Source organism: Acanthisitta chloris, unplaced genomic scaffold (assembly GCF_000695815.1).
Source record: "Acanthisitta chloris isolate BGI_N310 unplaced genomic scaffold, ASM69581v1 scaffold26266, whole genome shotgun sequence".
In the NCBI taxonomy this organism is placed as follows: domain Eukaryota; kingdom Metazoa; phylum Chordata; class Aves; order Passeriformes; family Acanthisittidae; genus Acanthisitta; species Acanthisitta chloris.
Window position 1 is genome coordinate 4,552 of NW_008676954.1, and position 20,687 is coordinate 25,238.

Below are 20,687 nucleotides of genomic sequence, written 5' to 3' on the forward strand. Positions count from 1 at the left end.
TGGCAGTCAGGGTTGGGAGGCCTCTCTGAGGAGCGCTGGCTGGGCGCCCTCCCGCCGTCACGGGATCCCAGTGCTGTCGAAGGCTCTGCTCCTTCAGCATGGCCTTGTGCTGCAGCCTCGGGCTGCTGGAGGATGTGCCAAGCTGCCAAGGCACCACTGGCATCTTCAGCAAGCACATGTGACAGCAATGGTCACCTCAGTGTGGTTACTCCTGTAACTATCCCCATCATTCCCAATTCCTGTGGCCTGGCAGCTCTAAGGAGGACTGACCCTCTTCTGCCACCTGCCCATGCAGTAAGACACCATTCCATCCTTGAAGCATCTTCTCAGTACTCCTATACTCATTTCCTTCCATCTCAGTCACCTTGCTTCCCTCATCCAGCTGGGAAATTCCTGTGGATGAAGGGAGAGCAGGAGATACAGGAGATTCCTGCGCTTGTCACTGCAGGAATACGCAAAGGGATTTGCTGTTATGTTCACTGATGGTGTGAGGGAGGGGAAGGCTGTGAGCACTAATTCATGCTCCATCAGCATCATTAATGTCACCCATGGTGATTTAAGGAGCAGTGAGTGAGGCTGAACATGTGGGGAGGGAGGATGAGATAGTTGGGAGTGATGGAAGTGTCCATGGCTAGTAAAGGGCACGAGGGTGATGTGGTCAAAACAGCTGGAGTGAAATACCGGCTCTGCCAAAGTGCTTGGCTGTGCCATGCTCAGACCACAGCTGGGATGGAGAGTTCACAGAATCATAGAATGAAGCTTAGAGATGATCCAGCCCCAACCTCTGCCCTGGGCAGGGACACCTCCCACCAGAGCAGGTTGCTCAAGGCTTTAGCCAACCTGGCTGTGAACACTGCCAGGGTTGGCAAATGTGAAGCCCAGAGCATGGAGGAGCTGAGGCTGAAGGAACCTGACACATGGGGTGGATTTCCCAGGAGAAAAGGTGAAGAAAAAAGAAGGAGCAAAACATGGTGGTGAAGTTGGGAATTTGGGGAATGGGAAAAACATCAGCTGGAGCAGGGTGGAGAGGACTTGGAGGGGATGTCCTGTTTTTGCCATGATGATCTCGAGTTGGCAGTGGGACATCCAGGAAGGTTTATGAGTGGGAGAGGCTGGGTGGAGATGTCAGCCCACGAGTTCTCAGGGGAGGGATGAGCTCAGCAGGGAGAGGGTGTCGGGGGGCTGAGGATGAGGACCCGGTGCTGGGTCTGTGGGGCTGGGATGGGGCTGAGCATGTGGCAGGATGCAGTGGTGGGGAGATGCATAGGATGTTCTGGGATGTGTGGAATGCAGGGAACAGGCTGAGCAGGTGGGGGGCACTGGAGGAGGACATGAACATCTCACTCCATCCACGGTCACAGAGAAGCTGGTGTCTCCCTGCACCTTGTTCCAACAGGAGGGTGAAGTGTCTTTTGTTTCACTCTCAACAATCTCTCACCTGAGGCTGAAGCTGGAGTGGGGAAAGGAAGGGCTAGAGGGGTTGGGATCCACCAGGGGAAGAGAGGAGCTGTTGGAAGGGTTTTTGGGAAGCTCAGGCATCATTATCTCCCATCCTCTTTCTGCAACAACAGTTAAACTTAACCAAATAGCCCTCACCCTCTGCCACCACAGAGGCCAAAGGGAGAGAAGACATTCATTTCACCTCGAGCCTGTGGAAAGGTGAGCTTGGAGAGCTACAACTAAAGGAGGAGACAAGGCAGAGTGTAGGCACAGCAGGACCCAGCAGTAGCCTGTGCTGAAGTGAGCAGCTCCAGACTATAAGGAATAGAGAGAAAAGGATGCAGCCAATGCTTCTGGCTTGGAGAAGGGACAAGTGAAATGCACTGGCTGAGGGCAGCTTGGAGCACTCCCAGGTATCTGGTACTGCATCCTCTCCAAGTCCAGCAACCTGCAGCACAGGGATGGAGGCAGGAGGCAGCAGGTCCCTGATGGCATCTATGGGCAGTTTTGCCCCTTCCCAGCCCAAACACACCTCGAGACACTGGCAGGATGCTTCCAGCAGCACACAAGGCAGCTGTGGCCCCTTGGCCCTGGGCAGGGCAGGGGAGCACTGTTCTAAGCAGATGGATATCAATGCCCTCTCCACAGGAGGAAGTCACAGACTTACTGAAATCAAAGATAAGTGGGCTGTTAAGCTGGTGGTGTGTCGAGTGGTTAAGGCTGGAGATTAGTGAGCAAGTCATCCTTCCACTGATGGGAAAGCAGGGATGTGGTCCAAACACCAGCATGTCCCAAGGAGAGAGGGGAGGAGGGACAAGGACAGCCTTAATGTCCCCTTTGCACTGTCAGGAGGCACCGTTTGGGCACCTCCCAGCTAAGGACTCTCAGGAGGACACCAACAGCCATAAGGTGTTTGCAGCACGTGCTGGTTTTACAGAGCCCAGTGGAGCTTTCAGGACAGGAAATCCCCGTGGCTCCGTCAACACAAACTCATTATTTAGTAGACAAAGTAAATAAGAGAAAAGAAAGCATTTCTCGCCTCCCCTCTGGTGCTGAAATGTACAGTTGTGAGAAGAGCCAGAGCTCTGTGTAGCTGAGGTATCTCTGGGTGACATTTGCAGGGCTCAGCTTTCATCACAGTTTGAAAAAATCCCATGTGCAGAGATTATCTCCACACTGATCTGGATTGTCTTGTTCAGCTTTGGCCCTCATCCTAGATGGACAAGGAGCAGAAGACTTGGCCAGTGGCCTGAGGTCTGTGACCTCCTCTATGTGAGCTGGGAAGAGAAGGAACAGTTTCCAAGGTACTTGAGGACTTGCAGCCTTGGATGGGGGGAGGGCTAAGGAGATGGAGCTGGTGGGGGCAAAGCTTAGATCCCCCCTGGGGATTTAATGCTGCACCCAGAGCCAACTGAGCCACTGAGAGAAGCAACCTCTGCTCCAGTCAGGAGACCTCTGGTTTGCATTGAAGTGGATCAACCCACAGTGCTCCACCTCGAGGTCTCCCCAGGGTGTTCCCACCACCACCTAGCACCCTTTGCTGGGTTTTTTTTAGGAGCTGGGGCCGAGCAGGCAGGAGGGAGGCAGCTGTGGGGGGGATGCCTTGATGCAAACCTCCTTCACCCTGTGCTGCTTCAAGTCAGTTGTCAGCAGCCGTCCAGCCGGGAGGTGTCTGGAGACCTTCCAGCCACCACAGCCTCTCCCCCAGCCCATCACTGCCACGGCACAGACAGCATTGCACATATGTCTGTGCATTCCCCCAACCTTTCCCCTCTCCAGGAAGAAAAACAAGCCTGCAGGTTTTGCAGGGACCCCCCCTCCTCCAGCCTGGAGGGTGATGGCCACAGCTGGGAGCTTTCCTGGACCATGCAGGGAGTTCCCTCCTGCCCAGGAGGGCTCAGCCATGCCACCCTGTGCAGACTCCTCACCACATGTTCCTGTTGGCTCGAGGAGCCGTGCAGAGGTTTTTCTCCGCTCCCCTTTTGCCTCTCGACTCACAGACCAGTGGGTGAGGGAGAGAGGAACCGGTTTGCTTTCCACCTCCCCTCGCAGTGCCCCTCTGCTTATTAGTTCTCCAAATATTTCGTCCTGCAGCCCAAGAGCAAGGACTCTGCACTAACCCAGTCCCGGGTGGAGGGAAGCTGGAGCGGGTAGGACAGCGCCTTATCCTCATGGCAGCACTCCAGGGAGCAGGATGGGGCAGCTGGGGCCCTGCTGCACTAAATCCTTGTGGCTGGGGCACACATGGCAGCATCCCTCTGGCTCAGCCTTCCTCTCACGCTTCCTGAGGGTGAGACAGTGCTAGCAGCAGAGCATGAGTATTCCCTATCCCCCCAACTCCAGCAGCATCTTTTCCCCATGCCAAATAATTGCTCCAGTTTAGGCTTTTGATTTCTCAGCAGGACAGGGACTGTCCCCCAGAGCCCTCCTGGGTGCAGAGAACAGGCAGATGGAGGAGGAAGAGGAGAGCTGTTGTGGGATGCTGGTGAGCAAGGTGGGGGCAATTATGGGCCAGAAGAAAAGAAATCCACTGGGATTTCCTCCCATCAGCTCCCAGCTCCATTCAGAGTTGGGGATTGTAGGTACCACAGCCTTTCACTGTCTCCAGTGGAAGAAGCTGGAGAAGAGAGGGGGGAGAAGGGAGCGTGGTGGGACCAGCACATCCTCTGAGGAGCCACTGAGGAGCTCCTGTAAATCAGAGTGGCCACTGGAGCTGCTCCAAAATCCACCAAATGCCCAGGAAGCCATCAAGCATCCCACAACGAGGTGCTGGAGTGTCCCACATTCCCCTCACAGACTGATCACTCTGTCTGGGCTCCACTGGGGACAGTGCCATCCTGCCTGTCCCCTGCCATGCACCTGGCTGTGCTCCATGCCCTCCTGAGGCTCAGCCAGGGCAGTGGTGGTCCAGGATGCTCAGAACATGGCTTAAACAAAGTAAAATGAGAGAAGATGTCAAATGCTGCATTAGCTTTGGCTTAAACACCTCCAGAGTAAGCAGGAGCCCATCAGATGGGAGTCTCAGGTCCCATCCAGCCAGGGAGGAGACACATTCTTCAGCAATAAATACAGCAAGCAGACAAAACAAAACAAAACAAAACAAAAAGCCAACAATGATCAATTTTTTTTAAACTTTAAATATTTTTGTTTCTTTAAAATCTGTTTTTCTCTGGGGTTCTGTCTCTGGAAAAGAGCTGTGCTCTCCCTGCAGTGTCTGGGTCACTTCCTCAGTCCTGGCCGTGGGGCAAGGGAGAAGCAGGGTCAGTTAAAGAGGAGATGGGTGGGTGCTCTCCCCCAAGCCGTGCATCACCGGCACGTGTGGATCTCCACCACCCGATGGCAGGGTTTGCACTTGACAGAGCAGCACCAGTGGAATTTGCAGCTGCACCTCTCCACAACCTCCACTTCGTCCGTGTGAAAGCCTCGGCCGCAGCACATCAGCTCACAGCCATCGATGGCCTTGGAGGTCTTGTTGCACTGCCGACCACTGGTGCCCAGCACCCCATTCTTGAGGTCATGGTCACAGAAGTCAGGACTGGAGTCCAGGTAGACGAGATCCTCGTCTGTGTGAGGCTTGAACTGGGAGTTTTTGGGCACCAGCACTTTGGTGGATCCGATCTCGCTCTGCTCCACCTCGGTGGCGCCGTCGAATTTCTCCTTCAGGACGTTGCCCACTTTGCGGAAGGGTGGCATGGCTTTCCAGCACGTCTTGAACTCGCACGAGCCCGACACGCCGTGGCACTTGCACTCCACCCTCATGTTGTTCAGGATGGCCTGCAGAACAGACACAAGGAGAGAGACAGGACAGTCAGCACGGGATGGACGCAGCAGGGAGGTGTGAGGGACGGGGCCAGGGAGTGCTGTGCAGAAAGCACTGCTGATGGGTATGAGTTTATGGGGTTAAACGAAGCCCAACCACCTCAAGCCACGGCTGCAAAGCCCAGCTGGGATGCTGCAGAGCCATGTGGCTGCCCAGGTCTCCCCTCTTGCCATTACCTTCCTCCCTGCCTCGTTGTTGTGGAGGTTCATCAAGGCTCTGTTGGAAGAGGCTCCTTTGCTCCTCTCGCGGACGTCGACGAAGGACTGCGAGAAGGCCACGCCGTAGGCGATGTTGTCGGAGCAGCCTGACCACTGGAAGCCTGAGGCAGAGAGCACAGATGACACAGGTACTGTGGTGCTTGCACTCTCCAGCCTTGCTCTTCCTAAAATCCAGCCCCACCTCTGTCTTGCTGCCTGCTGGGAGGACTGGGGAGTGTGTCCCTGAGGGACACGAGATGCTTTCTCTGCCCTGGGAGTGATGCTCCTAGTTGCCTTTTTGGGCACTTACATAGCCTAACAGGAGTTAGAGGTTTTTTTTAACTTTCCCCTCCTGGCTCCAGAGAGTGGGTTTGACTTGAAGGTGTGTGGCTGTTTGATGTCCCCATGCTGCTGTCCCCATTTGGACACTCACCCTGGGGGCTGCCCCCCTGCACCGTGCGGTCACAGCCACACTTGTCCAGCTCTCCACTGCTGCAGGCTCGGGTCACGGCGAAGGCCACCCCTGCCGAAGAGATGGCATAGACGAACGCTGCCTCCCTCGTCCCTGCAACAGCACAAACCATGGTGGGAAACGTGGCAGCAAGCCCAAAGCACAAGGGGAGCATCTCTTGAGAGGTGCAGCCAGGTGGGCAAAAGGCCTTGGTGGGTTGTTCCATGTGGCTCTGCTCCTCTTTGCTCCTCACACTGGTGTTGGCATAGAAACCGCCTTGAAAAGCTGGTCTGAAAGTTTGGCAAAATATGCTATGCAGAGCTATCAGGACAAGCCTTTTGCTCCATCCCTTCCTCTCAAGATCATAGAGTCATAGAATTTTAGGGGTTGGAATGGAGCTTAGAGATGATCCAGCCCCAACCCCCTGCCCTGGGCAGGGACACCTCCCACCAGAGCAGGTTGCTCAAGGCTTTAGCCAACCTGGCTGTGAACACTGCCAGGGTTGGGGCAGCCACAGCCTCCCTGGGCAACCTGGGCCACTGTCTCACCACCCTCACAGGGAAAGCCTTTTTTCTTAATATCTAGCTTAAATTTCCCTTCCTTCAATTTGAACCCATTGCCCCTTGTCCTGTCACTGCAGTTCCTAACACAGAGCCCCTCTGTGGCTCCCCTGTATCCCCTTCAGATACTGATAGACTGCTATGAAGTGTCCACACAATCCTCTCTTCTCCAGATGTCCATGCAGGACCTGTTCACCCCTGGGATGCTGTTTGCTTAGTGCCAAGCCTGGAACTGTCTCAGCAGAGACCCCTCAGTGCTGGGAGATGTTTTGCAGCAGTGAAAACCCTTCAGTACTGAAGGAGCTGGGAACTGCCCCACAACATTAAAAACATGAATGATGGGTGAATGACAACCTGGTGATGAGGGAGAGGCAGAGGCTGCACTGCCAGTGTTGGGAGAGCTCTCCAGAGCTTACAGAATCATGGAATCATCAAGGCTGGAGGAAATCTCCAAGATCACTGAGTCCAACCATTTACCTATCACTGCTGGAACCCCTAAACCCTAAACCAGATCCTCCAACACCAGATTCAGACACCCCCAGGGATGGTGACTCCACCACCTCCCTGGGCAATTCCCTCTTCCAGTGCCTGAACACCCTAACAGGGAAAACATTTCTCCTAACATCTAATGTTATATGGAGAAACTCTTGCCTGGTGCTTGTAGGGCACCTCTGCCATGAAATCCCTCCTCCATCCAAAATAGCTGTCTGCTTTCTACATCCAGGGACATCCCCTGCAGCTCCACTCACACAGGGTCCTGCAGCTCCCAGCACCTCCAAAACTACCCTGCAAAACCTCACTTTGCTCCCAAAGAGCCTCACAAAACCCTGCTGGTCCCCAGGGTGCAGCCCTATCCCAGCTCATGTGTCTACCTGTGTGATGCCACATGGTTGGGAAGAGCTTGTTTGAGAAGTTGGGGCATCCCTTAGCATGGCCAGGGATCAGCTCTTGCAACACCCAAATCTCCACTGCCCTCCTAGGCCAGTTGAGGACACAGACCCTCCATCCCTGAGCGAAGAGGGCTGGAATTTTTGGGGTGGTCCCATGCTTGGTGCAGAGGGGGGATGACTCATGAGCAGATATCTCTCCAGCTTGATGGTTGGCCAGAAGGCAACTACTTTGGTGGTCGCAGCCCAGACTTTGGTGGCCCAGCTGGCAGTGGCTTGGGAGGCCCCAGCCAGTGTGGGGACTGAACTGCCTCCAAGTTAATCGAGGTTAATAGTAGGATCGTGTTGGTCGGTTTGTGCTGTGGCTGCCTAAAAAGAGACGACTTTTAGTTTCTGGTATTTCTGGTATTTCCAGTCCCTGAACCTTCACAAGAAGAGATCTTCACCCCTGCGTTGAGGGGAGGAAAGTCAAACAAGGAGCTGGGGGGAAGCTTTGGTTTAGGGGTCCTGGGATGGGAGGTGAGAGGGTGTCTCAGACGTGGCACCTGAGGGGAGGCAAGGGATGCTTCAGTGATCTCCAGGGGTTGCAGAGGGGTTTTCCCCTCCATCTCCTCACCCCAATGCTCTGGTGTGATCACAGCCCTGTGCCTCTGGGAAGCCTGGGTGCAGCTGGGATCTGGGGGCTGCCCTGCCCATAACCCCCAAGGGCTGGCAGCTGGCTGGTGGCAGGTGATGATGCTGTCCTTGAGGGTCTGTGTGTTTCTCTTGTCTCAGGCAGCAGTGGGATGTCCTTCTGAGGGTGCCCATTGATGCTCTGCTCCAGAGCAACCCCATGCTGACCTGGCAGCAGCCACCAGTTCGGCACTGCCCAGAGAAGAGATGGAATAAATGCAGCCATGGCTTTGTGGAGTAAAGCTCCTGGCCTTGGTGGGAAAGAGATGAGTCTGCAGGGTGACTTCAGGACCCCTGCTCCAAACTGGCATGTTTTGTCAAAGGTTCAGGCTCTCCTGAGGCCCTGGGCTGCTGCCTCCATGCAATGGGTGTGACAAAGGTTCAGGAATGCTGAGGAACTGCAAAGGTCTGGATATGTTGCCCCCAACATAGTGAAAAGAGCCCTAAGACCCAACACAGGGTCATTCCTGACTCTGGCTCAGGGGCAAGCAGGCAAAACCTGCCTGCAGCCCACTGGACTGGTCTTGTAGCCATTCCCCCAGCAGCAATATCCCAGGCACGTGCTCTCCCAGCTCACCTTGTGTCACCACCTTGCCGAAGACAGGCAGCGTGTCCAGCGTGGAGCAGTTCCAGCGGCGGTTGCGGAACTGGTACTGGCACTCCTCGATGGCCAGTTGGGCTCCACGTCTCACTGAGTCCATCACCTCCAGGTTCCTCTTGCACATCTGCACCTGGCGCTGGATCAAGCCCTTCAGCTTCTCACAGGTCTCTTCCTCAGAGATGCTCCCCACTGAAGACAACTTCGCCAGGTACCTGCAGCGACAGCAGCACAATGGGTTAGGAGGAGAGGGCTGGGGGAGCATGAACACAGCTGGAACACATTGCCCTGCAGAAAGTGAGGAGACTGAACCTCTCATCAACTCTGTAGCTGAGATCTGGTGCCCATCTGAGGTCACCTTAATTGTGCCATGGTGATGGCTATGTAGGATGCATATTTGGAGCAGCAGAGAGGGGAAAGATGTGGAGGTGATGGTAGATGAGAAACTCTCCATGAGTTGCAGTGTGAGCTCACAGCCCAGAAACCAACCCAGGCCTGGGCTGCAGCCATGGAGTGTGGCAGCAGGTCAAGGGAGGTGATTCTCCCCCTCTGTTCTCATGAGGTCCACCTGGGATACTGCAAACAGTTCTGGTGTCCCCAACACAAGGATATGGAACTGTTGGAGCAGGTCCAGAGGAGGCCACGAAGTTGGTAAGAGGGTTGGAGCATCTGCCCTCTGAGGACAGGCTAAGAGAGTTGGGGCTGTTCAGCCTGGAGAAGAGAAGGTTGTGTGGAGACCTCAGAGCAACCTGCCAGGAGCTGAAGGGGCTCCAGGGAAGCTGCAGAGGGACTCTGTGTTAGGAACTGCAGGGACAGGACAAAGGGTAATGGATTCAAATTGAAGGAAGGGAAATTAGGCTGGGTATTAGGAAAAACATTTTTCCTGTGAGGGTGATGAGACACTGTCCCAGGTTGCCCAGGGAGGCTGTGGCTGCCCCAACCCTGGCAGTGTTCACAGCCAGGTTGGCTAAAGCCTTGAGCAACCTGCTCTGGTGGGAGGTGTCCCTGCCCAGGGCAGGGGCTTGGGGCTGGATGATCTCTGAGCTTCATTCCAACCCCTAAAATTCTATGATTCCATGATTTTTTTTGGCTGACACAGTACAAGCCCAAGCAAAACAACCATCCCTGTGCAGCCCAGTCCCTGTCTCTGGGGCAGCCCAGCTGCTGCCTCCCCTTTGCCTCTGTTGCCTGCAAGGAAGATATTTTCAGCGTTGTCTGAATGTGCCCGGTCAGGTCTCCTGAGTACTGGCACATCCAAGTGCTACTAGGAAAAGCCAGAGGTCTCCAAAGTCAGCCAAAACAAGCAGGACAGACACTCAGCTGCCAGCACCATCTGCCACACTGCTCCCACAGCGTGGCTGTGTGCTCATCACCAGCAAACATCACCCTCCAAACCACTTCCCTCCTGGAGCCTGCTTCCAGCTGCCCCAGCCCCCAGCAGGCAGGGATGGACTCTGGGAGCTGCCAGGTTTCCTGTCACTTGGGATGCAAGCAGGGCTTGAGGTGGGAAGGACAGCACCAGGAGCCTGTTGGGGCTGAATCACACAGGCTGGGCACCTCCTCCACCAGCCCAGCTCCTGAACCATGAGGTCTTTGCTGACCTGGCCCTGTGTGGAGACCTTATGGTCTGCTTTGCATAGCCCCATCCTCAGCAGGAGAAGTCACAGAGCTGCTCTCAGGTGTCAGCATTAGAGGGATGAGGAAGCATCCTCTAGGGACAAGCACCTTGAAAGCTCTCAGCATGTCCTCCTCATCCCAGTAACCCAGCCTACCACCCAACCCAACATGCACGTGTCCATGCTCACCCATTTCCCAGCTCCATCCTCCTGCCCCAGCCTCTGGATCTGAGAAGGAGCTTAAAATGGATAATCTAACTAGGCTGTGGGATAATCCAAGATCCTCTACAGCTGTCAGTAAAGTGTGTATGAGACTCTCTCCTCCAGGTGACACTGCCAGTGGTGAAAGCCCAACCTGCCATGGGTGAGTCCCCTGCATGGGACAGGCCAAACTCAGGCTTGCACCCCCTCAGTGACCACACTGAGCTTTAGAGTCCTCAGGACTCAGCTCATTCTGCTGCCTCATCTGCACCGAGAGATGCAAGTCCTGAGCAGAGGCTTTTTTGGAAACCTCATTCCTTGACTCTGCATTTCCCAGCCATACAGAGCTTGTGGGGGTTTTTTTGTTTGCCTGTTTTGGTTTTTTTTTGCCTCCTCCTCCCAAGTTGCAACATCCTGCTAAGGATTTTTCCTTTGAAGCCCTGCTCGCCTCCGAGAAGTGACTGTGCAAAAGTGGCTCCTGCTCCCTGCCTGTTCCCATGTGTCCCAGGAGCCAGATCTGCTGACTTCAGCCACAAAATCAAGTTGTCACAGCCTCTTCCTCCCATTAACCCTGCCAGCCTGCCCCAGGAGGAGAGAACAGGATTTTCTCTTCTGTGCATCAGCAGAATTATTGCCCAGCTTGGTTTCATGCTTACAACTGGGGGGGCCGTGGGAGCCAGGGGGAAAGCCAGCTCGGCTCGCAGTGTCCGTGGGGAGTCTGCATGGCAAGATGTCAAAAGCATTCAGCTTTCCCTGTGTGTGGAGATCACTGGAGGCAATGCCTCTTGGACAGCAGGAAGCAGCAGGCTGCTGGGGTTTCAGAGCCAAGTGCTTTTCTAGCCTTTATACCAGCAAAGCATCTTTGCCCAAGGCTTCCTGCTCCTCCAGGGGCACAGCCTTGTTTCATAGAATCACAGAGTCAACAGGGTTGGAGGAGACCTCTAAAAGCATCAAGTCCAACCATTAACCTGTCACTGCTGGAACTTCTAAACCATATCCTCCAGTGCCAGATCCAGACACCTCTTAAACACCTCCAGGGATGATGACTTCAACACCTCCTTGGGCAAACCTATTCCAGGGCCTGAACACCCTCACAGGGAAAACATTTCTCCTACCATCTCCTCTGACTCTGCCCTGGCTCAGCTCAAGGCCATTCCATCTAATCCTCTCCCTGCAGCCATGGCAGGACAGACATCCCCCACCTCACTCCAATCTCCTGTCAGGGAGTTGCAGAGAATCTTGCTGAGGACCTGATGCACATGGGTGGCTTGGAAAATGCACCATGGCCAAAGCCAAGGCTGTCACCTTTCTGCTGCCGCCCACACCACACAGGGAGTGTCCCTGTGCCACAGTCCTGGCCACAGAGTTCAAAAACTGCTGTTCTCACATCTGGCTGCACTCAGCTGAGCTGGGATGAAAGCATCGACCCACCCCTGGGAGCTCTGAGGCTATTGGATGCTGAGCACACACAGTGTGCCTGTGGCAGCTCTGTCCCTTCCCAGGTCCAGCCATCATTCCACTTTGGGCATGAGGAAGCTTCCACACAGCAGAGCAGTGAGATTCATCCCAAAACAGTGTGGGTTGGTTGAGCAGCTTTGAACCTGGAAAAATCAGATTCTACCTCCAGCACGAACCCCTTGTGCTGATTTGGCTTCCCCCTCCTGCCCTTCCCAGCAGCTCCAGCAGCATTTATCCTGCCAGGGAAGCAGCTCCTGCAAGGCCTTGTGGCTGGTCCTGCTGATGAGTCAGTGCCTGCTCCTTGGCAGGAGAGCACTGTGCCGCAGGTGTAACAGCCTCAGCTCTGCTCAGGATGGGGCATCATCAGCCCATCTTCTAATATATTTCCCAGCTCGAGATTCTCCAGGCAATGGGGGAGCAATAAATTCAAAGCACAGATGAAGAAAAGCATGACAAAAGCCTTTCAAGCCTTTCCAAGGAGATGCACCTGATAAGGTGCCTCCCCAAGCCTCGTTTAATGCTGTTGGGGATGATAAAACAAAGGCCAAGGATGCTTCAAAGCTAGGTACAGCTCTCCAAAAAGAGATCTGGTAATTTGTTTTGCAAGGCAGGCAAAGAAGATGAAGCTCTCCAGAACAGTGCTCTGGCCTCTTTCCCCCTGACAGGTCCTCTGTGTCCCATCATCCCTCCTCAGCCCCTCCGTGGGGATGGTGGTGTTTGTGCCTAAAATGCCACGGCCCCATCAGGCTCAGAGTTTGTTACCTCCTACACCCCAGGAGAACCAGCACTGCTTTCCAAAAGAGGCATTTTTGGAGGGGGGAAGAGGCTCCCATCCTGCTCCCTGGTCCAGGAGGGATCCAGAGGTTGAGGCAAGTATGTAAGGAAGGCCCTTTGTTGAAGGACCTCAGCTTTGAGGTTCTCACATGGCATCTCTCCACACCACATTCAGGGGCACCAGCTGGGAATATCTCCTCCCCTTTCCCCTCTCTGGGGCAGCTGAAGGGTGAAATAAGAGCTGGAAAATGTGCTCTGCCCTCCCCAGCACTCAGTGGTGGTTCCACCCCACAGCTCACAGCTGTGGATCCCAAGCAAGGACCAAACCCATCCACAGCATCCCACGGTCCCCAAGGAAACCTGGATCTAGCACTTTGCCTGGTCCTTAACAAGAACTTTGCTCCAGACTTTGTTTTTCTGGGCTGAGGTGATAGAAACCACAGCCAAAGCCTTTGTCTAGCTGCACAGAGAGTCAGACAGGCACAGCAGGAGGAACCCAAGAGTTCCTGCTCTCTGCAAGGTCTCAGTGCAGATCTCCATCCTAGTATCACATCTGGATTGCTGTGCAGAGCTCTAGATTGTAACTTAAGCAGCCTTAAACCAGCTCTGCTTGTGGAGAAAACCCAAATTATTTTTTTATCAAGGGATGAGCTGCTGCCCACACCATTTGCTCAAGTTCTGTCTTCTTGCTTCATTGTGCCCTTTATAGCCTTTAAATCCAGGCAAGACACTCACAGAACAAACTCCTCTTAAGAAAAGCCATTGATTTAACACAAAACTGATGGAAAGCCCTTCCCTTTGTTTTTTTTTCCCCATCCACAATAATGAGGTCAGGATTGAAGTCCCATAATTCAAACAGCTGCAGTTGATCCACCCTACAAGATGACAAATAAGGAAAGCTCAAATCCAGGGAGCTTTGGAAAGGTGAGGGATGTTGGGATAGCCCTACATAAATAAAAATGATGATAATACTTTCAGGAGAAAGACGAATCGGTGGAATGACAAGGAGACATTGAAAGAGCCACAGCAGTTGGCAGAGAGAACCAGGGGGAGATTCTCTGCCATGGGAAGGTGTGGAAATTGCAGTCAGTGGCAAATTCTCCATAGAGGCAGTTCAGGGAAGATGCAGCAGATGTCTTGGAGAAAGCAGAGCTCTCTGATGTTTCTCTTGTTTAAACAAATGATTTTCAAGTGTGAGAACTCTTTATATTGACTCATTTGGGGACTATTTTCCTGAAGATGAGAACAGTCAGACCCAAGTCAGTGGCATCACATTTAACAGATGCTCAGAAGTCAGGTGAGCTCAGAAGTTTCATCCTGCTCAGCAAACACTCAACCTGCCCAGCCAAGGCTACAAAAGGCTTGTCCAAGTCTTAAATGGCAAAGATGCTTCAGCTCTGCTCCTGTCTGAGAGGCAGCAAACACCTCCCTGCTCACAGAGGGGTCAGCAGCACATTGCTGTGCCTCCCGAGGCTGCAGAGACACTCAGCAGTGACTTGGGCTTGTGCTGAGGATTGAGACTGCCTTGTCCAGGCAGGTTCCTTCTGGGGAAGAACCAAAGGTTTGTTTAGGATGTGAAAAACCCATGGAAAAACCCCATGTGTCCCTTCATGTATCTTACCTATCTCTGCAGACAGAGAGGTGCCTGCAGGGAGAGGTACTGAGCAGTGTTGTGGCTCCTTGCAAGGAGCCATCCTGCAGCTATGGATCATCTTTCCCTCGTTGTTTTCCCCTTCCAAGCAGGGTGAAGCCATGGAGACATGTCCCAGGGTTGGCAGGTGAGAGCCCCCCATGATTTCTCATGGTGTTCCTCAGTGGGCTTAGTGCCACTGTCCCTGTGCCAACAGGGCCAGGCTGGCAGGGATCATCACATCCTTGGCATGGTTTCACAGCTCTGCCAGCTTGGGCATGTTCCTGTCAGGATTTGCTGGAGAACTGCAAGGTTGCCCTTGTCTGGCTGCTGGCTCTGCAGCAGGACTTGTCCCTCCAGGGACTGGGGATCAGTCTCCTGGCATTAGATCCCACCTTTCCACCCCTTCTAAGTGTAAACCATGATTTACAAAGTCATCCTCTGAGAGCCTGTCTGGTCTCTTCCCTGGAAGAAACACAGCTCTCTGCCTCAGTCTTCTCTGTCACAGTCACTGCAGCATCTCCTGGCTCAAATCATCTTTTTCACACCTCATCTCCACCTCCCATTAGCAGCTGCCAAACCAGTCTCCCAGGAGGAGGCATCACTATGCCCACCACTACCTGCCTACAGCTCCACCCCCTCAGCTCAAGGCTGAGCCTACACCTCAAACCCTGTCCCCACAGCCCTTGCACCCTGCACCTAACACCACATGCACCCAGCAGACACCAGCTACCCATGCCCCAGCCACTGGTGGTGGTCTCCTTCCCCCACCACAAGTCTCTGGGTCAACAAGGTGGCCTGGCTGCTGGTCCCAAACCTGTGCTGCTTCTTGGCAGCATCCAGGAGCAAAATCTCTGCTTTGTGATGGGGAAGAGCAGGGTGGAAGGAAAAACAGGGTGGAAGCTGGGAAGAAGACCCTGAGCAGCATCCACTTTGTACATCTGCTTTGGCTGTGTGAGAAATATCCCTTAGTACCTCTTCCTTTCTAAGTCAGAGAAACAACTCCTGGGCTCAGGTACAACAGCAGTGCCTTGTTGCAAGAGGAGGCAAGTGCAGGCCACAGGGCCAAGCTCTGTGGGAATTCCCCTCACTCAGTGCTTCAGGCTAGACCTGGTTGGAGAAAAAACTGATGAGTGTTTAGTTTCAATTGGAATTTGCAAGTACATGGCGAGAGGAACCTTCTGCAGGATTGGTTTGATCCTGCCCCATTTGCAACAGACCCCAGGCTGCTCTCCATCAGCCAAGAGACTCGAGTCATTTCCCCCCAAGTCATTCCGTGAAAGCACAATACTGGCTCCAGTTCTGCTGAGCCAGCCAGATCCTGCCCAGCTCCAAAGCACAACAGCAGCAGCTCCTGGACAGCCTGGAGGATGCTGGTGGTGGTCACCCACAGGTGTGGGGGGAAAACATCCTGGGGTTACCTGCACTGGGTATCCAGAGCAGCGTCTGCCACTCAAGCAGCCTTGGATGATTTAGAGTTTTGTGGATTCATGAAGCTTTTTGTGGATTCACAGGCTCATAGTGTGTGCAGTTCTGGTGCCCTCAATGTAAGGAGGACATGGAACTGTTGGAGCAGGGCCAGAGGAGGCCACAAAGCTGATCAGAGGATTGAAGCATCTCCACTATGAGGACAGGCTGAGAGAGTTGAGGCTGTTCAGCCTGGAGAAGAGAAGGTTGTGTGGAGACCTCAGAGCAACCTGCCAGGAGCTGAAGGGGCTCCAGGGAAGCTGCAGAGGGACTCTGTGTTAGGAACTGCAGGGACAGGACAAGGAGCAATGAGGAAAATTGAAGGAGGAGAAATTTAGGTTAGATATTAGGAAGATTTTTTTTTCCCTGTGAGGGTGGTGAGACACTGTCCCAGGTTGCCCAGGGAGGCTGTAGCTGCCCCAGCCCTGGCAGTGTTCATTCCAGGCTGGATGAGCCTTGAGCAACCTGCTCTGGTGGGAGATGTCCCTGCCCAGGGGGGGGTTGGGGCTGGATGACCTCTAAGCTCCATTCCAGCCCCTAAAATTCTATGATTCTGTGATTCAAGCTTTAAGGAAAAATCACCAACTATTTTAAGAGTCAGTGTCATAGCACATAGGAAATACAGAAGAACCTCTTGAAACTTAAATCTGCAGGATTGCTCAGCAATTTTATGATTTTCAGAAAGCCCAAATGGCTGTGTTGCATTTCTCTCCATCCAGAGGCTGAATTAATTGAGAGGACAGTAGCTTTCAGCAGAGTAACCTAAACAGTTTCTTGCTTCAGTGCAAAAGTCCAGTTCTGACTCATGGAGCCAGAGCAAACCACAGCAAAAGTAGAACCTGCCTCTTGCTGTAGCTCACGTTTGGAGCTGATCCAGTTCTGCACAACCTGGGATGCAGAGTGGTTTTATCTTCCTCATGTCCCTGCTCCCTAGAATAAGGCTCTGCTTTATCTGTGAAAGATTGGGGTGTAGTTTTATTTGAGGCTTTCTTAGGAAGGGACAGAAACACCCACAGCACTGAGGAGCCAGAGAGCACAGGGCACTCCTACCCCCTGGCAAACACAGCCCTCAAAGGTCCCTGCCAGACAGGACCAGTGCTCAGAGACAAGCCAAACTGGTTGGAAGTCCAAGTGCCAGGACTGGCAGAGGCCTGTTTGCCTCTGCAGGATGCAACCCAGAGCCAGCCCATATTCATCAGTGAGCTAAAATTAGCTGCTTTTGTCAAAAGTGGCAAGACTTACAAATAAATACATCAAAATCAAGCTACATTTCCAGTGGAGGCTGATGGTTTCACTCTCCCACCCTACAGCCTAGGAATGGGTGTTGTGGCTTCATGCACCAACCCCATGGACCTGACAGAATCCCTAGAGTGATGCAAAGGAGTTTCAGAAGCAGAGAGAAGCTCACCCAACCCACATCATCCCTCAAAGCAAGGAAATTCACCATCAAACTCAAGTGGTGTGACCCACAGTCCTGACTGCTGGAGCAGATGTGGCCAGGGAGACTTCCTGGCACAGCAAAAAGCAGGAGCACAGAGAGGGGAGCAGGGCTCAGCATCTGATGGGAAAATGCTGGACTGGTTCCTCACCAGGTGGAAAATGGGAAGGTCTCAATGACAACACAAAGAATCTTGTACAAATTTAAACCAAGCCAAGCTCAAGGTGAAATAATCTCTCCCCACTCCCGAAGCTAAGGAGATTCACTTTAAAAAAATACCAAGTCTGGTTTAAAAGCAGAAGGATATAAATGTTGGAGCCAGCAATGCTTCCTCCCAAATCCTCTGCACTGCACAGTGACCAAACCAGCACAGAATGAGTGTTGAGGCTGCTCTTGCAACATCCCCAACTGCAGAGCTGGCAGGGATGAGCAGGGAGAATTGGGCCCTGTGTTTGCAAAGCACCTGTGATGTTCAGATGAAAGGGGGCCAGGGCAAGCCAAACTCCTTTTATCCCTCCCTCCCCAGCCCTCAAAAGTGGTTAGAGAGCAGCTGCTTTAGCCAAGCTTGTTTGGACACTCATAAGGTCTTCAAGTTTTCCCAGAGCACTCAAATGAATATTTTTAAGGGTTTAAAAACCCATCTGTGCTCCTGGCCCTTAAAGCCAAGTCCCAAGCCCAGCTGGAAGTTTTAAACCCCTGTAAATAGGGGGTAGATGTAGCTGCTGGTGGCACACCCTGCTCTGCAGTGGCATAACCACATCTCAGCCCATCCACAGCCATATGGAGAACCTCCTCCAGAGCCAGTTTTAGCTGCAAGAAAACGGAGAGAGGCTATAATGACTCCCAGATAGTCTGATAAGCAGGAGTCTCGTCCCTAAAGGACCCTCTGCCCTGCTGTATCTGGTGTTTTCTGGGCATGGGGCTGAACTCTCATCATTCAAACCCCCCCAAACAGCTCCAGATTGTGGCAACCCCAGTGCTCTGTGCAGTTAGAGGATGCTTACATCCACATCCCACTTGGCACATTTTCTAGTTCACCTCTTCAGTGGATTTCCCTCCCTCCAAAATAGAAAAATAAATGAATAACTAGCTGACTAAATGAGTGCCACTGAAACCAGAGCCTGGCACTCCCATGCCAGCTGCAGAGAGATGCTTGCTTGGCTGAAACCCTCTACAAAACACCCTCAGCATCAGGATGGGTTTGGAACACTCAGAGCTTCCAAATTCAACCACATCACTGCATGAGCAGGTTCAAGAGCTGGACTGAGCTTGTGAAATGCAAGTTGCTTTGGGAAATAACTCAGCTGCTTCCCCTGTATAAAGCACATCCCTGGACTCCTCCAGAGAGAAAGCAGAAGCCAGAGGGACCTTCCATGCAGAGCTAGCGAGATGTGAAAGGCTCTAACTACAGCCCTTTATTTAATTGTACAAATCCATGCCTGAAGAGGCAGGAGGCAAAGCTTTAAAACTCTCTGAGCCTCCAAAGGCAGGAGAAAGAGGCATCCTGAGGCTTTCACGAGAAGGGGGAATGGAGCATCTCGTCAGATTCGGAGGACAGAAGTTTTCTGGCTAGGCAACAAGCCCAAAGTCAAGCCACTGAGAAAACACACCTGAGCTTTGCTTCCTAACCAGGAAAAAAAGGAGCTTGGGCTGTTGGATGGAAAGATTTGGCAAAAATCCCTTCCAGCTCAAGGGCTGCTGTAGCAGGGTGATCCCTCTGAGAGATCCTTACACCATCCCCTGTTCATACAGCTCAGAGGGCACCACGGTATGACCCAAAGGAGCTTTTTTTTCCCCCCCAAAACCAGGTTTATAGGAACCCTTCAGCTCCAGGCTCGCGAGCGGCATCTCCGCGGCGCTGGGGGAATGCGAGTCTGGACAGGTCGAAAGAAGCTTTAGAGCTTTAGGGGGAGAAAGAGAGAGGGGAAAAAAAAAAAAGTTACACCGGAGCTTAATCACTAATCCAGCAGGTTTCTGCAAAAGCAAACTTCCCCGTGCTCTGCCACCCAGCACAGCCCTCCGTGGGGAGCCTGGCAAGGCTGGAGCCATCCCGAGCGCTGGGCACTCCTTCCTCGACTATCTGATAACTCCTGGCATCCTCCTAACTCTGTTTATTGCCTCCAGCAGCCTTTGTTTCTGATGGGAGAAGATAAACAATGGGAATTGTCTTAATCCTAAAGGCAAAGAAGAAAAAGCACCGCGCGGGGAAGGGAGGGGACGGGACGATCCTTTTATCATCACGATACATTTGCAACATCCAAAAAAAAAAGAAAAAAAAAAAAAAGGCAAAACGCTGACCCCCCCCCCGCCTCTTTTTCCTTTCAAACGCACTGAAATGGATCTGCTTTTCCTCCCCTGTTGGCAGGAATGAGCCCCCCGCTCCAGCACGGCCGGCTGTACACAGCCCGAGCTATTCCCAGCGCCTCTCTGCCCAAATCCCAGCGCCTCTCTGCCCAAATCCTAGCCCAGCTGTGTGCGGCGCCGGGACCGGCAGAGCCAGGGGATCCCACCTCTGCGCATCCCACCTCCCTCCTGAAATCCCCTTCGCCCGGCGCGGGATCTCCTCTGCAAGAGCTCCAGCATCATCCTGCAGGGCTTCCTCAGCAGGACTTTGGAAAGCGTGCAGGAAAAACCCTCCCACAGATCCCAATATACCTTCCCCAGCAGCATGACAGCTTCAAAGACCACCTTGAGAGCTGCTATGATCCACCCACCACTTGCCGGCGACGCGTGGCGCGCGAGTCGCTCCATCTGGCAAAGGAGGAGGACGAAGCGCTAACATATCCCGGGCAGCTACTGCCGGCGGAGCACCTTTTCCCACGGGCAGGACACTTGAGGAATGCTGCCGACCTGCCGCTCTCCCTGGGCACAGGGAGCATCCTCCAAAAGCCACCCATGTCCCACAGCGAGCCAAAAATCCCAAGGCAGGAGCGATGGATCGGGATGCAGAGCGCAGTCTTTGCGCGGGGGATGTGCATGTGGGACTGTGCCCACCTGGGCACAGGTGTTGGCAGAGGCAGAAGCCACTCGGGATCTTTCACCCAGGGACTCCCCGGAGTCGCTGCCTTTGCCGACAGACCCGTGGGGGTGAGGTGGAGGTGAGGTGGAGGTGGAGATGGAGGTGAGGTGAGATGGAGGTGAGGTGGAGGTGGAGGTAGCCCGTGCTCCCAGCGGGAGAGTGGCTCTGTTGGGTTCGTGCACGGGAGCTGATTAACTCCCAGCAGCCGGCAAAGCTGAGACCGGCAAAGCTGAGAGCAGGGGGAGCGACATCATCTCCCAGCAGAGCAGATTTCTCAGGAGGAACCGGCGCTTTCGTTCAAAGTTAGGTGGGAAGGTGCTGTCATGCTCCAGCCCCTCTGCCCTCGGGGGAGGGGGTCTCGCCAAGAAGACAGTCCCACCGCCTTGGCAAACACCCAGGAATTTTCCAGAACGATTTCCGCCCCTGTTTACCTTACACATTATTTCAGTGTTTGTTCAG

At 53.5% G+C, this 20,687-nt stretch overlaps 1 protein-coding gene across 1 annotated transcript; it reads right to left on the reverse strand.

Moving 5' to 3' along the window:
- Nucleotides 1-4,567: 4,567 nt before the first annotated feature.
- On the reverse strand, nt 4,568-13,051 carry WNT4 (wingless-type MMTV integration site family, member 4). Its single transcript, XM_009076335.1, has 5 exons — nt 13,035-13,051; nt 8,605-8,840; nt 5,891-6,022; nt 5,437-5,579; nt 4,568-5,214 (listed from the first exon to the last, which is right to left on the reverse strand). The coding sequence occupies exons 2-5, from the start codon at nt 8,750-8,752 to the stop codon at nt 4,747-4,749; spliced, it is 891 nt and encodes a 296-aa protein (XP_009074583.1). The 5' UTR covers nt 8,753-8,840; nt 13,035-13,051; the 3' UTR covers nt 4,568-4,746.
- Nucleotides 13,052-20,687: the final 7,636 nt, after the last annotated feature.